This window comes from Gorilla gorilla, chromosome 1, assembly GCF_029281585.2.
Source record: "Gorilla gorilla gorilla isolate KB3781 chromosome 1, NHGRI_mGorGor1-v2.1_pri, whole genome shotgun sequence".
NCBI lineage: Eukaryota > Metazoa > Chordata > Mammalia > Primates > Hominidae > Gorilla > Gorilla gorilla.
The window spans coordinates 86,700,168-86,715,843 of record NC_073224.2 but is presented as its reverse complement, the minus strand read 5'-3'; the positions used below and the strand labels follow the sequence as shown (position 1 = coordinate 86,715,843).

The window sequence follows — 15,676 nt, the reverse complement described above, 5'->3', positions numbered from 1 at the left end:
TCAGGAAATACAGAGAACACCACTAAGATACTCCTCGAGAAGATAAATCCCAAGACACATAATCATCAGATTCTCCAAGGTTGAAACAAAGGAAAAAATGTTAAGAGCAGCCAGAGAGAAAGGTCAGGTCAACTACAAAGGGAAGCCCGTCAGACTAACAGCGGATCTCTCTGCAGAAATTCTACAAGCCAGAAGAGAGTGGGGACCAATATTCAACAATCTTAAGGAAACTAATTTTCAACACAGAATTTAATATCCAGCCAAAGTAAGCTTCATAAGAAAAGGAGAGATAAAAACCTTTCCAGACAAGCAAATGCTGAGGGATTCTGTCACAACCAGGCCTGCCTTAAAAGAGCTCCTGAAGGAAGCACTAAATATGGAAAGGAAAAACCAGTACCAGCCACTGCAAAAACACACCAAAATAAAATGACCAATGACACTGAAGAAACTACATCAACTAATGTGCAAAATAACTAGTTACCAGCATGATGACAGGATCAAATTCACATATAACAATATTAACCTTAAATGTGAATGGGCTAAATGCCTCAATTGAAAGACACAGACTGGCAAATTGGATAAAGAGTCAAGACCCATTGGTGTGCTGTATTCAGGAGACCTACCTCACATGCAAAGACACACTTAGGCTCAAAATAAAGGAATGGAGGAATATTTACCAAGCAAATGGAAAAAAAAAAAAAAAAGCAGGGATTGCAATTCTAGTCTCTGATAAAACAGACTTTAAACCAACAAAGATCAAAAAAGACAAAGAAGGGCATTACATAATGGTAAAGGGTTCAATGCAACAAAAAGACCTAACTCTCCTAAATATATATGCACCCAATACAGGACCACCCAGATTCACAAAACAAGTTCTTAGAGACCTACACTACAAAGAGACTTAGATTCCCACACAATAATAGTGGGAGACTTTAATACTCCACTATCAATATTAGGCAGATCAACGAGACAGAAAATTAACAAGGATATTCAGGACTTGAACTCAGCTCTGGATCAAGTGTACCTAATAGACATCCACAGAACTCTCTACTCCAAATAAACAGAATATACATTTTTCTAAGTGCCACATGGCACTTATTCTAAAATCGACCACATAATTGGAAGTAAAACAATCCTCAGCAAATGCAGAAGAATGGAAACCATAACAAACAGTCTCTCAGACCACAGTGCAATCAAATTAGAACTCAGGATTAAGAAACTCACTCAAAACCGCATAACTACATGGAAACTGAACAACCTGGTCCTGAATGACTCCTGGGTAAATAAAAAAATTAAGGCAGAAGTAAAGAAGTTCTTTGAAACCAATGAAAACAAAGAGACAACATACCAGAATCTCTGGGACACAGCTTAAGCAGCGTGTAGAGGGAAATTTATAGCACTAAATGCCCACATCAGAAAGGTGGAAAGATCTGAAACTGACACCCTAACATCAAAATTAAAAGAACTAGAGAAGCAAGAGCAAACAAAGTCAAAAGCCAGCAGAAGACAAGAAATAACTAAGATCAGAGCAGAAATGAAGGAGATAAAGACACAAAAAACTCTTCCAAAAATCAATGAATCTAGGAGCTGTTTTTTTAAAAAAAATTAACAAAATAGACTGCTAGCTAGACTAATAAAGAAGAGAGAAAAATCAAATTGACACAACAAAATAAAGGGGATACCACCACTGATCCCACAGAAATACAAACTACCATCAGAGAATACTACAAACACCTCGAAGCAAATAAACCAGAAAATCTATAAGAAATGAATAAATTCCTGGACACATACACCCTCCCAAGACTAAACCAGGAAGAAGTAAAATGGCTGAATAGACCAATAACAAGTTCTGAAATTTAGGCAGTAATTAATAGCCTACCAACCAAAAAAAGAAAAAGGCCAGGAACAGATGGATTCACTGCAGAATTCTACCAGAGGTACAAAGAGGAGTGAATACCATTATTTCTGAAACTATTCCAAGCAAGAGAAAAAGAGGGACTCCTCCCTAACTCATTTTATTAGGCCAGCATCATCCTGATACCAAACCTGGCAGAGACACAACAAAAAAAAGAAAATTTCAGGGCAATTTCCCTGATGAACATCAATGTGAAAATCATCAATAAAATACTGGCAAGCTGAATCCAGCAGCATATCAAAAAGCTTATCCACCACAACCAAGTTGGCTTCATCCCTGGGACGCAAGGCTGGTTCAACATATGCAAATCAATTAATGTAATCCATCACATAAACAGAACCAAGGACAAAAACTACATGATTATCTCAATAGATGCAGAAAACGCCTTCGAAAAAATTCAACATCTTTTTATGTTAAAAACTCTCAATAAACTAGGTACTGATGGAACATATCTCAAAATCATAAGAGCTATTTATGACAAACCCATTGCCAATAACATATTGAATGGGCAAAAGCTGGAAGGATTCCCTTTGAAAACCATCACAAGACAAGGATGCCCTCTCTCACCACTCCTATTCAACATAGTATTGGAAGTTCTGGCCAAGGCAATCAGGCAAGAGAAAGAAGTAAAGGGTATTCAAATGGAAAGTGAAGAAGTCAAATTGTCTCTGTTTGCAGATGACATGATTTTATATTTAGAAAACCCCATCGTGTCAGCCTAAAAACTCCTTAAGCTGATAAGCAACTTCAGCAAAATTCTCAGTATACAAAATCCATGTACAAAAATCACAAGCATTCCTATACACCAACAACAGATAAGCAGAGAGCCAAATCATGAGTGAACTTCCATTCACAATTGCTACAAAGAAAATGAAACACCTAGGAATACAACTTACAAGGTACGTGAAGGACCTCTTCGAGGAGAACTACAAACTGCTTCTCAAGAAAATAAGAGAGGACACAAACAAATGGAAAAACATCCCATGCTCATGGATAGGAAGAAAAAAATGGCCATACTGCTCAAGGTTTATAGATTCAATGCTATTCCCATCAAGCTAGCATTGATTTTTTTCACAGAACTAGGAAAAATACTTTAAATTTCATATGGAACAAAAAAAGAGCCCATATAGCCAAGACAGTTCTAAGCAAAAAACAAAACAGAACAAAAAAAAACCCAAAGCATCATGCTACCTGACTTCAAACTATACTACAAGGCTACAGTAACCAAAATAGCATGGTACTGGTATCAAAACAGGGATAAAGACCAATGGAACAGAACAGAGACTCAGAAATAACACCACACATCTACAACCAACTAACCTTCGACAAATCTGACAAAAACAAGCAATGGGGAAAGGATTTCCTATTTAATAAATGGTGCTGGGAAAACTGGCTAGCCATTTGCAGAAAACAGAAACTGGACCCCTTCCTTACACCTTATCCAAATGTTAACCCAAGATGGATTAAAGACTTAAATGTAAAACCCAAAGCCATAAAAACCCTAGAAGAAAAGCTAGGCAATACCATTCAGGACATAGGCATGGACAAGGACTTCATGACTAAAACACCAAAAGCAATGGAAACAAAAGCCAAAATTGACAAATGGGATCTAATTAAACTAAAGAGCCTCTGCACAGCAAAAGAAACTATCATCAGAGTGAACAGGAAACCTACAGAATGGGAGAAAATTTTTTGCAATCTACCCATCTGACTAAGGTCTAATATCCAGAATCTACAAGGAACTTAAACAAATTTACAAGAGAAAAAACAAACAACTCCTTCAAATAGTGGGCAAAGGATATGAACAGACACTTCTCAAAAGAAGACATTTATGCGGCCAAGAAACACATGAAAAGAAGCTCATCATCATTGGTCATTAGAAAAATGCAAATCAAAATCACAATGAGATACCATCTCACACCAGTTAGAATGGTGATTATTAAAAAGTTTCGGCAGATGCTGCTCAGGCTGTGGAAAAATTGGAATTGGTCTAACTATTGTGGAAGACGGTGTGGTGATTCCTCAAGGATCTAGAACCAGATATACCATTTGATCCAGCAATCCCATTACTGGGCATATACCCAAAATATTATAAATCATTCTACTATAAAGACACACTAACACATAGGTTTATTACAGCACTATTTACAATAGCAAAGACTTGGAACCAACCCAAATGCCCATCAGTGATAGACTGGATAAAGAAAATGTGGCACATATACATCACGGAATAACATGTAGCCATAAAAAAGAATGAGTTCATGTCCTCTGCAGTGATATGAATGAAGCTAGAAGCCATCATTCTCAACAAACTAACACAGGAACAGAAAACCAAACACCACATGTTCTCACTCATAAATGGGGATTGAACAATGAGAACACACGGACACAGGGGAGGGAACATCACACATCAGGGCCTGTCAGGGGGTGGGGGACAAGGGGAGGGAGAGCATTAGGACAAACATCTAATGCATGTAGGGCTTAAAACCTAAATGATGGGTTGATAGGTGCAGCAAACCACCATTGCACATGCATATCTATGTAACAAACCTGCACTTTCTGCACATGTATCCCAGAACTTAAAGTAAAATTAAACAAACAAACAAACCCAGAAACACATCTTTTATGGTTGATTTCACAAGTTAGTAGTTCATAATCTATTATACTCATTTTCTAAATGGGATAAATTAGAATATGTATGTTACAACAGGTTCCTATTAAGCTTACAAAAATCTCATTTTTTCCTAGGATTAATACACTCCATACTCACAGTTTAGTATAATCTCTCCTTCATTAAGATGAAGTATGCCTGGAAGAATGCCATAATTAATCACCTATGCAGATCAAAATAATATCAGATTTGTATAAAGTTTATATAATGTTCACTACTTTCAAAATGTGCACAAATAAAGAACTTACATTTTTTGACATTCTTTTCGTTCTCCCAACATGGGGTCCCCCATTTCTCCAAGAATGGTAGCTTCCACTTCATAGTGAACAATGAGTGCTTTTTCTGATGGATGTACATCAATATTCCCTCCTTTAACTTTCCTATAATACAAAATTGAAATGATATAACCAGATTCAAACTCTCAAAGTGGCCATGGTTTTTATCTGTTTTTAGGTCTATAACATGTGGGTTGGATTAACATGTGCATTTGAATCAGATTACTCTTGACTTGGGATTAGAGATAACTTTTTTTCTCTGTTTTATATACATATATATGTATATATGTGTGTATATATACACATATAAATGTATATATATAACTTTGTCATGCATAAAGTATCTATAAATAGTTCTACCTAAGAAAAAAATACATTTGCCAAAGAATCATGCATAAGAGCAAGTGAATGAAACATAAACAAGTAAGATGGCTTTGGAGAGAATGACCTCAACTAAAAGTCAGTTATTCAAAACCAAAGGCAACTGCCTTAAAATTTATATTAAAAGAAAAAGTCAGGCCAGACATGATGGCTCACACCTGTAATTCCAGTGACTTGGGAGACCAACATGGGAGAAATGCTTTAGGTCAGAAGTTTGAGACCAGCCCAGGTAACATAGCGAGACTCTCTTTCTACAAAAAATTTAAAAACTAGCCGGGCATGGTGGCAGGTGTCTGTAGTCCTAGCTAATTGCAGGCTGAGGCTGGAGGATCACTTGAGCCCTCTGATGGTGCCACTGCACTACAGCCTGGGCAATAGAATGAAACTCTCTCTCGATTAAAAAACAAAATCAACATGCCCATTAATTACCCCATTAACTGGACCAAAAGACATGAAGAAATTGTCTATATTACTATATATGTCATGTATCATCTAACATAATGGTACAAGTTGTAGAATTAGTACCTAAATAAAATCACTGAATCACACCCAAATTACATAACAAAAAAGCATTTACAGGTTAGGTAGGCTGTATAGTCACATATCTCAAATTATAGTGTCAATAGTAGGTTCTATGGAAAGGTTGTATATACTCTTTCTTCAAGCCCATAAAGTCGCAAAATGAATTCTTAATTGCAGTAAACCAATGATGAATTAATCATTATTTGCCACTCGGCCATTTTAGAAGGCGATAAAGTTGGTTGTGCTGGAAGAGATTAAGGAACAGAAACAAGCAAAATCTCTCATTCTTAGTCCTAGCTAGCAGTTAGCTGACCAGTGGGGTCTTTTAGCCTGATAAGAAAAACAAAAATATGACAACACCTTAAATTTAATTCCAATAATTAGAAACTCAAAGCTTTTCTTTCAGTTGGAAATAATACTTTGACTAATTATGCATATTTTTAAAGTAACTTTTTACGGATCTGTTCACCAGAATTCCATATGAAAAGGAGATGCATCTGGAGTGAGTATTAGGGTTATGATTAACAGTCAAGTATAGTGATAGGGTAGGAAATTAAGTACACTAAAGCATAGAGTCTAGGTAGGTCAGAAACTAAACTGACAGTAAGACATATAGGACAAGTAAAGAATGAAAACAGAAGCCAGACAGGCCAGCAAAAATCGAGGAATTAGGAAATGAGATATAAATATATATTTAAAAGAATGGTACAGATTCCAAAAGGTAAGATAAACAGATAATATGTACAAAAGCTATAGAAGTCACAGGAAACAAAAGATCTAAGGAAAGCTGAAAACAGATATAATGTAGCATCACTATAAGAAACGTAAGAAACTATCTTAATTACGTAAGGCAAACTAGTTACTTCCTTCCTGATAACATGAAAAGCAATTCCAGTACTGGACTTTTTATAACTGTATCCAGTTAAGGGAAGAAAAGAGTAAGGATAAAATATAAATGCAGATCCTTAGACTAGCCTCCTATTACCACTTTAAAATGGGTCTTTTACATATTGGTAGCTGGGGGAATTGCATAATTCTTGTCCCCTGTTGTCTCATATCTTGCCTTTCCTTAAAGGAATCAAATAATTAAAAAGGAAAAAAATGAAATGCCTCACCACTCCTTTTTAGTTTTTGTTTGCCTTTTTTTGCTGTGTATGTGTGTTTTAGAGGAGTAAGTTAATTACAATTTATTTATCACAAAATCAACTTATGTTTATTACAGAAAAACTAAGAAATGAGCAAAGAAAAAACAAATTCAAAAACTTACAAGAAGTAGTCACTTGTTATTTTACCACATATACATTCAGATATTTTTCTATCTATACTAAATAATATACAAAAAGAGAATGACAGCTATAGTTGTTTTTTTTTTAACAGAAGAGGCTTAAGGGTAGTATTCTAGCAGGGGTGAAACTATCATTTTATCTTAAATGCTGAACTTTCAAGCTGAATAGCATTCACAATGATGTCAGATATTTAACTACTGGGAGAATTAATTTCCAAATGTTCTACTTGAATTCCATTAATTAGATGAAAAAAATTTGAGCCACTATTAGAAATTAATGAATTTCTATTTGAAGCATACTATGACACTGATATTAAATTGATATCTTTTAGCTGGTTGCAAATTTCTTCTACTAATAGAGCCTTCTCAATAACAGCTCTGCTTCACTTTGTTTTCATACATGTATAAGAAAACTAGAACCAAAAGTGTGCTAAATTGACTTAGAAAAATCATTTTCTTTTAATCTCAATGAGAAGTTATGCTTCACAGAGTAATATAAAATATACCTTCTATAACTGCATGTGATAAACTGTCACCTTTTGGGACAGTGTTCTTAATTATTAACTTCTGAAGTACATCCTTATGTTCCTAGATTTCATGTGGTTAGAGATATTATTGTGACCCTTAAGAAAGATAATAAATGCTGATGAACCTTGTGTTGCCACCCATTCATTATCAATTTTCTTGAGAAACCAAAAATGCAGTCCTTAACTTTTCATTAAATAAGAACTTTTAAAAAATTATTCTTTTCAAAAGGATTTACTGCAAAATAAAATTGTATCAAATAATAAAATAAAAAACAGTTGTAGATTTATGCCATAGAGCAAATAACAGAGCCATTTTAGGTAGTGTTTGGTCTACTCTCCATATGCTCTCTGGCAGGACTGCTATGCATCTATTTCCTCCATCTACTTGAAAAATACCCAATATATCAGTGTCCACAATTCCAAATGACCTTACCAACTGTCAGAGCATATGAATTCATTTCCACAGTTTACAGCATGGGTATGGCACAATAGGCTGCTTAATGGGGAACTTTATTCACTGCTCATATGTCTCATATACTACTAGACAAGACACTAGCAGAAGCTTGAAGTACAAAACGGAAATCTACCAAATCCTCCATCCCAGCTTGTTTTAATGTAATTACTAATGATACCTCCATAACATTTTTTTTAAACTGGGACAAATGCTAAATCAGATGGGTTGAGGCGGGTGTAGGGGAGGAACAGCTGAAAACCAGAACTGTCTAGGGCAAAGAAGCGAAAAATGATGACCCTAACCAAATCTAATCTTTCCTTGCCTACTCAAAGGTGCTCTTCAGTAATTATTTAGTAGTCCATTCCCATCCACAAATAAACATATGAAAATGTCTCAGGCTAACTGCTCCTGAATGACTGACTACTGGGTACATAACAAAATGAAGGCAGAAATAAAGATGTTCTTTAAAACCAATGAGAACAAAGACACAAAGAACCAGAATCTCTGGGACACATTTAAAGCAGTGTGTAGAGGGAAATTTATAGCACTAAATGCCCACAAGAGTAAGCAAGAAAGATCTAAAATTGGCATCCTAACATCACAATTAAAAGAACTAGAGAAGCAAAAGCAAACACATTCAAAAGCTAGCAGAAGGCAAGAAATAACTAAGATCAGAGCAGAACTGAAGGAGATCGAAACACAAAAAAAATCCTTCAAAAAAATCAATGAACCCAGGAGCTGGTTTTTTGAAAAGATCAACAAAACTGATAGACTGCTAGCAAGACTAATAAAGGAGAAAAGAGAGAAGAATCAAACAGATGCAATAAAAAATGATAAAGGGGATATCACCACTGATCCCACAGAAATACAAACTATCATCAGAGAATACTATAAATACCTCTATGCAAATAAACTAGAAAATCTAGAAGAAATGGATAAATTCCTGGACACATACACCCTCCCAAGACTAAACCAGGAAGCAGGTGAATCCCTGAACAGACCAATAACCAATAGGCTCTGAAATTGAGGCACTAATTAATAGCCTACCAACCAAAAAATGTCCAGGACCAGATGGATTCACAGCCAAATTCTATCGGAGGTACAAAGAGCAGCTGGTACTATTCCTTCTAAACTATTCCAATCAATAGAAAAAGAGGGACTCTTCCCTAACTCATTTTATGAGGCCTGCATCATCCTGATACCAAAGCCTGGCAGAGACACAACAAAAAAAGAGAATTTTAAACCAAAATCCCTGATGAACATCGATGCAAAAATCCTCAATAAAATACTGGCAAACTGAACCCAGCAGCACATCAAAAAGTTTGTCCACCATGATCAAGTGGGCTTCACCACTGGAATGCAAGGCTGGTTCAATATATGCAAATCAATAAATGTAATCCATCATATAAACATAACCAATGACAAAAACCACATGATTATCTCAACAGAGGCAGAAAAGGCCTTTGACAACATTCAACAGCCCTTCATGCTAAAAACTCTCAATAAATTAGGTATTGATGGGACATATATCAAAACAGTAAGAGCTATTTATGACAAACCCACAGCCAATATCATACTGAACGGGCAAAAACTGGAAGCATTCCCTTTGAAAACTGGTACAAGACAGGGATGCCTTCTCTCACCACTCCTATTCAACATAGTGTTGGAAGTTCTGGCCAGGGCAATCAGGCAGGAGAAAAAAAGGGTATTCAATTAGGAAAAGAGGAAGTCAAATTGCCCCTGTTTGCAGATGACATGATTGTGTATTTAGAAAACCCCATCGTCTCAGCCAAAAAATCTCAAGCTGATAAGCAACTTCAGCAAAGTCTCAGGACACAAAATCAATGTGCAAAAATCACAAGCATTCTTATACACCAATAACAGACAAACAGAGAGCCAAATCATGAGTGAAATTCCATTCACTATTGCTTCAAAGAGAATAAAATACCTAGGAATCCAACTTACAAGGGATGTGAAGGACCTCTTCAAGGAGAACTACAAACCACTGCTCAACGAAATAAAAGAGGACACAAACAAATGGAAGAACATTCCATGCTCATGGACAGGAAGAATCAATATCGTGAAAATGGCCATACCGCCTAAGGTAATTTATAGATTCAATGCCATCCCCATCAAGCTACCAATGACTTTCTTCACAGAATTGGAAAAAACTACTTTAAAGTTCATATGGAACCAAAAAACAGCCTGCATCACCAAGTCAATCCTAAGCCAAAAGAACAAAGCTGGAGGCATCACACTACCTGACTGCAAACTATACTGCAAGGCTACAGTAACCAAAACAGCATGTTACTGGTACCAAAACTGAGATATAGACCAATGGAACAGAACAGAGCCCTCAGAAATAATACCACACATCTACAACAATCTCATCTTTGACAAACCTGACAAAAACAAGCAATGGGGAAAGGATTCCCTATTTAATAAATGGTGGGGGGAAAACTGGCTAGCCATATGTAGAAAGCTGAAAACTGGATCCCGTCCTTACAACTTATACAAAAATTAATTCAAGATGGATTAAAGACTTAAATGTTAGACCTAAAACCATAAAAACCCTAGAAGAAAACCTAGGCAATACCATTCACGACATAGGCATGGGCAAGGACTTCATGTTTAAAACACCAAAAGCAATGGCAACAAAAGCCAAAATTGACAAATGGGATCTAATTAAACTAAAGAGCTTCTGCACAGCAAAAGAAACTACCATCAGAGTGAACAGGCAACCTACAGAATGGGAGAAAATTTTTACAATCTACCCATCTGACAAAGGGCAAATATCCAGAATCTACAATGAACTTAAACAAATTTACAAGAAAAAATCAAACAACCCCATCAAAAAGTGGGTGAAGGATATGAACAGGCACTTCTCAAAAGAAGACATTTATGCAGCCAACAGACACATGAAAAAATGCTCATCATCACTGGCCATTAGAGAAATGCAAATCAAAACCACAATGAGATACCATCTCACACTAGTTTGAATGGCAATCATTAAAAAGTCAGGAAACAACAGGTGCTGGAGAGGATGTGGAGAAACAGGAACACTTTTACACTGTTGGTGGGACTGTAAACTAGTTCAACCATTGTGGAAGACAGTGTGGCGATTCCTCAAGGATCTAGAACTAGAAATACCATTTGACCCAGCCATCCCATTACTGGGTATATACACACAGGATTATAAACAATGCTGCTATAAAGACACATGCACACGTATGTTTATTGTGGCACTACTCACAATAGCAAAGACTTGGAACCAACCCAAATGTCTATCAATGATAGACTGGATTAAGAAAATGTGGCACATATACACCATGGAATACTATGCAGCCATAAAAAAGGATGAGTTCATGTCCTTTGTAGGGACATGGATGAAGCTGGAAACCATCATTCTGAGCAAACTATCGCAAAGACAGAAAGCCATATACCGCATGTTCTCACTCATAGGTGGGAATTGAACAATGAGAACACTTGGACACAGAATTGGGAACATCACACACTGGGGCCTGTCATGTGGTGGGGGGAGTGGGGAGGGATAGCATTAGGAGATATGCCTAATGTAAATGACGAGTTAATGGGTGCAGCACACCAACATGGCGTATGTATACCTATGTAACAAACCTGCACGTTCTGCACATGTACCCTAGAACTTAAAGCATAATTTAAAACAAGAGTAAAATAAATAAATAAAATAAAACCACAATGAGATACCATCAAAAAAAAAAGAAAAAGAAAAAGAAAATGTGTCAGGTTAAAAGGCAAAAAAAAAAACCCACCCCCCCAAACCCTACATTGCTTAATGCCACTGTTGCTTAACACCTTGATATTAATCCTGTTAACACTGCTTTTCATCGTTACAAAACTCTTTTTGTGTTTGGTTTTTTCATTTAAAAAAAAAAAAGACCCAAAGCTTACAAAACTTCTTTTGTTTTGATAGTCACTCTAATTAGTCTACTCACAAGTGAACCCATTCCAATTAGACTTTGGCTCTAAACTCTACTCCTACCCTACCAAAAAAGCTCCGGTCAAGGTCATCAATTTCTTCCATGTTCTAAATATTTAAAGTTTTTACATTTTTGTCTTTATCTGTATATTATTTTTGTATTTTTGTAGGGATAAATTTTAACTTTTTTCCATAGAAACAACCAATTGTATGAGCAGGTTTTGCTGTGTCTTTTACACTTTTTTTTTGGTAGAAGTCATAGTCGAGCACATTTTGCATCTGGAACCAGTATGTACCTACTACACACATAAATGAAACAAAAAATTCATGAAATCATGCCTGTTCTTATCATGTGAAAAGCACTCTATCCTATTCACAACCCACTGATACATTGTGACCCTACAGCTTAGAAATAAAAATTTATTTATAGTCTTTTTTTTTTAATCACTGGTTGGCAATGTTACCTCTTTGCAAAAATGGGAATGAAATCACCTTTGCAAAAATTATAACAGTGAGAGAAATCTAACCTTACTCCATCTTGCTTCCAACCTCACATGCTACCTGCCTCTATCGACTCTAAAACAAAAATGATAACAATCCCTTCCCAAAACTAGCCTTGAAACCACCTTTGTAAGACTAATGAAAGGCCCCAATATTAGAATTATGGGAGGGACCTAAATTCTGCTAAGCCAGTAGATGCAGTTAAACGATAACCAGCCATTGTTCCCTAGTTTGCCTTTCTATAATAATCTACTGCTCCAGAGGTCACAAGATTTGTATCTTCCCTAATTGCTCTGATAGATAACAACACTATTGTCAAAACCTAAGATTAGTCTTTGAGATATTTTTCAGACTTTTGTATTCTGGACACTGGCTGACTCCACCTGGACCTGTGACTCACACCACTGAACTAATTCAACTGGTTCTGTGATCCCCACCCAGGAACTGACTCAGCACAAGAAGATAGCTAAACCTGCTATAATATCATCCCCAAGTCAATCAATCAGTGTCTCCCATTTCCTAGCCCCCTGCCCTCCAAACTGTCCTTGAAAAACCCTAACTTCCAACTTTTGGGGGAGGCTTGTATGAGTAACACTCCCACCCTGCTGCTTGGCTAGCCCTGCAATTATTAAACTCTTACTCTACTGCAATACTGCTGTCACAGTGAGTTGTTTTTTTCTCTGTAGTGGGCAAGAATAACCCATAGACACACCCATGTGTGTCTATTTCTAGGGTTTTCATTTTATTCAGTTGGTTTACTGAGCTATTTTTACATCAATACCTGAGGGAAGTGTTCCCAACCTGGCTATTCCATATTTTTCTCAGTATTGCAGGACCTTTCCCTGTCCACTTAAAAATTTAAAATTGTGTTTCAAATTCAGTAAAATCCCTTTTGGGATAATGACTGACATAATGAATTTTCAGATTAAGGCATCTATCCATGAAAATGATAAATCTACTTTTAAGATTTAATTTTCTTTTAATGAAATGATATAAATTTCTCTAGAAAGGTGATGCCCATCATTTATTATTAGATTTATTCCCAAGTACCTTATATTGTTATTTGCATTTGTAAATAACTTTTTTGCTAACAATATTTAACCAACTATATCAAAATTCAATTTGGGAGTGGGAGGTATATAGATGTTATATCCAGCAACTGTTGCTTAATACCTTGATATTAATGCCAATAGCTTGAACATTATTTTAGGTTTTCTCTACAGACTAATATATAATTTGTGAATAACATCAGTTTCATTTCTTCTCTTCCTATCTTTATACCTTTTCTATTTCTTATCTTACTACCTGTTTAGGACTCCTGGTGAAATGTTGAGGTGGTTACATAGGTATCCTTGGATCATCCTTAATGTTAAGGGAAATGTTTCTAAAGTTTCCTCATTTATTGATGTTACTTTATTTTTTGAGAAAGGGTCTCACTCTGTCACTTAGGCTGAAGTGCAGTGGTGTGATCACAGCTCACTGCAGCCTTGCCTCCCAGGCTCAGGCAATCCTCCCACCTCCACCTTCCAAGTAGCTGGGACTACAGGCATGCACCACCATGCCCAGCTAAGTTTTGTATTTTTTATAGAGATGGGGTTTCAACATATTGCCCAGGCTAGTCTTGAACTCCTGGGCTCAAGCGATCCACCAGCCTCAGCCTCCCAAAGTGCTGGGATGACAGGCATGAGCCAACACACCTGGCTAGTTTCCTCATTTAATATGTTTATATCATAATTCCCTTTTATTTATGGCTTTAGTTTTTTCCTTAAATCATGAATGTGTAGTGAATGTCATCAAATGTTTTTCTGCATCCATTGGAGGATCATGTATTGTTCTTCTTTAATTCATAAATATACTACATCAAATTCATTAAATACATAAAACCATACTCATATTCTTAGAATAAGCACAACTTGTTAATGCTGTCTTAAAGCACTGTTAGATTAAATTTGCATCCTTGCTCATTCAGCCTGCAATTTTCCTTTCTAATGTCCTTTTTCTGACTTTCATATGGAGATTATTCTAAAATCTTAATATAAATTAGTTGAGGAGTATCCTTTTTTTTCTAGACTTCTTGGAAGAGTTGTACATAATTGGAAGCATCTGTTTCCCAAAAATTTTGTTAGAATTTGACTTTAAAACTGTCTGGATGTAGCAGATTTTATCAGTATGAAATACTCCTCTGTAGTTTTTACAGTATACGTTTTCTTAAAGCCTATTTTATCTGACATTAATATGGTCATTTTAGCATTCTTATGCTTACTGTTTGATTGCACCCATTTACCATTAACTTACCATGTCCATACTTAAAAGTATATTTTTTGGGTATGACAGATAGTTGGGTCTTGCTTTTCTTTTTTCTTTATAAAAGAAATATTGGTGGCCGGGCGCAGTGGCTCACGCCTGTAATCCCAGCATTTTCGGAAGTCGAGGTGGGTGGATCATGAGGTCAGGAGATCGAGACCATCCTGGCTAACATGGTGAAACCCCATCTCTACTAAAAAATACAAAAAATTAGCTGGGCATGGTGGTGGGCACCTGTAGTCCCAGCTACTTGGGAGGCTGAGGCAGGAGAATGGCGTGAACCCAGGAGGCGGAGCTTGCAGTGAGCCAAGATCACGCCACTGCCCTCCAGCCTGGGTGACAGAGCAAGACTCCGCCTCAAAAAAAAAAAAAAAAAAAAAAAAAAAGAAATATCGGTAATCCCTGCCTTTCCATTGGAACATTAAAACCTATGCTGTCTGATACAATAGTCACTAGCTACATGGGTCTATTTAAAATTAAATTTAAATACATTACATTTTAAAAATAATTAAAAATGCAATTCCTTAGCTGTACTAACCATGTTCATAGTGTTCATTAGCCATACAGCCAGTGGCTATGTATTTGATGATGCAGCTGTAAGTCATTTCCATCAGGGAAGAAAGTTCTATTGGACATTATTGTTTTGGATCATTTAATGCAATTACTGACATACTTAGATTCAGATCTACCACTTCATTTTTATTTCCTGTTTGGCCCACCTATACTTTGATTATTTTCCTAACAGCCTTGTGAATTATTATTTTTTAATTCCATTTTGTGTAGATGTTTTCATTATACTTTTAAAAATTGTTTTTGGTGGTTGCTTTAGGAAAAACAATGTTTTAGTTACCTTTTTTTTTCACAAGGTATTTAAGAGATAATG

At 36.1% G+C, this 15,676-nt stretch overlaps 1 protein-coding gene across 3 annotated transcripts in view; it reads right to left on the bottom strand.

The window, feature by feature from the left end:
* Nucleotides 1-15,676, bottom strand: part of KIFAP3 (kinesin associated protein 3) — a 162,308-nt gene that overhangs the window by 127,541 nt on the left and 19,091 nt on the right. For all 3 annotated transcript variants that reach the window (XM_055365908.2, XM_004027875.5, XM_055365913.2), the window contains exon 2: nucleotides 4,835-4,966. In XM_055365908.2, the coding sequence (XP_055221883.1) occupies nucleotides 4,835-4,966 (132 nt within the window). The remainder of the gene's footprint in view (nucleotides 1-4,834; nucleotides 4,967-15,676) is intronic.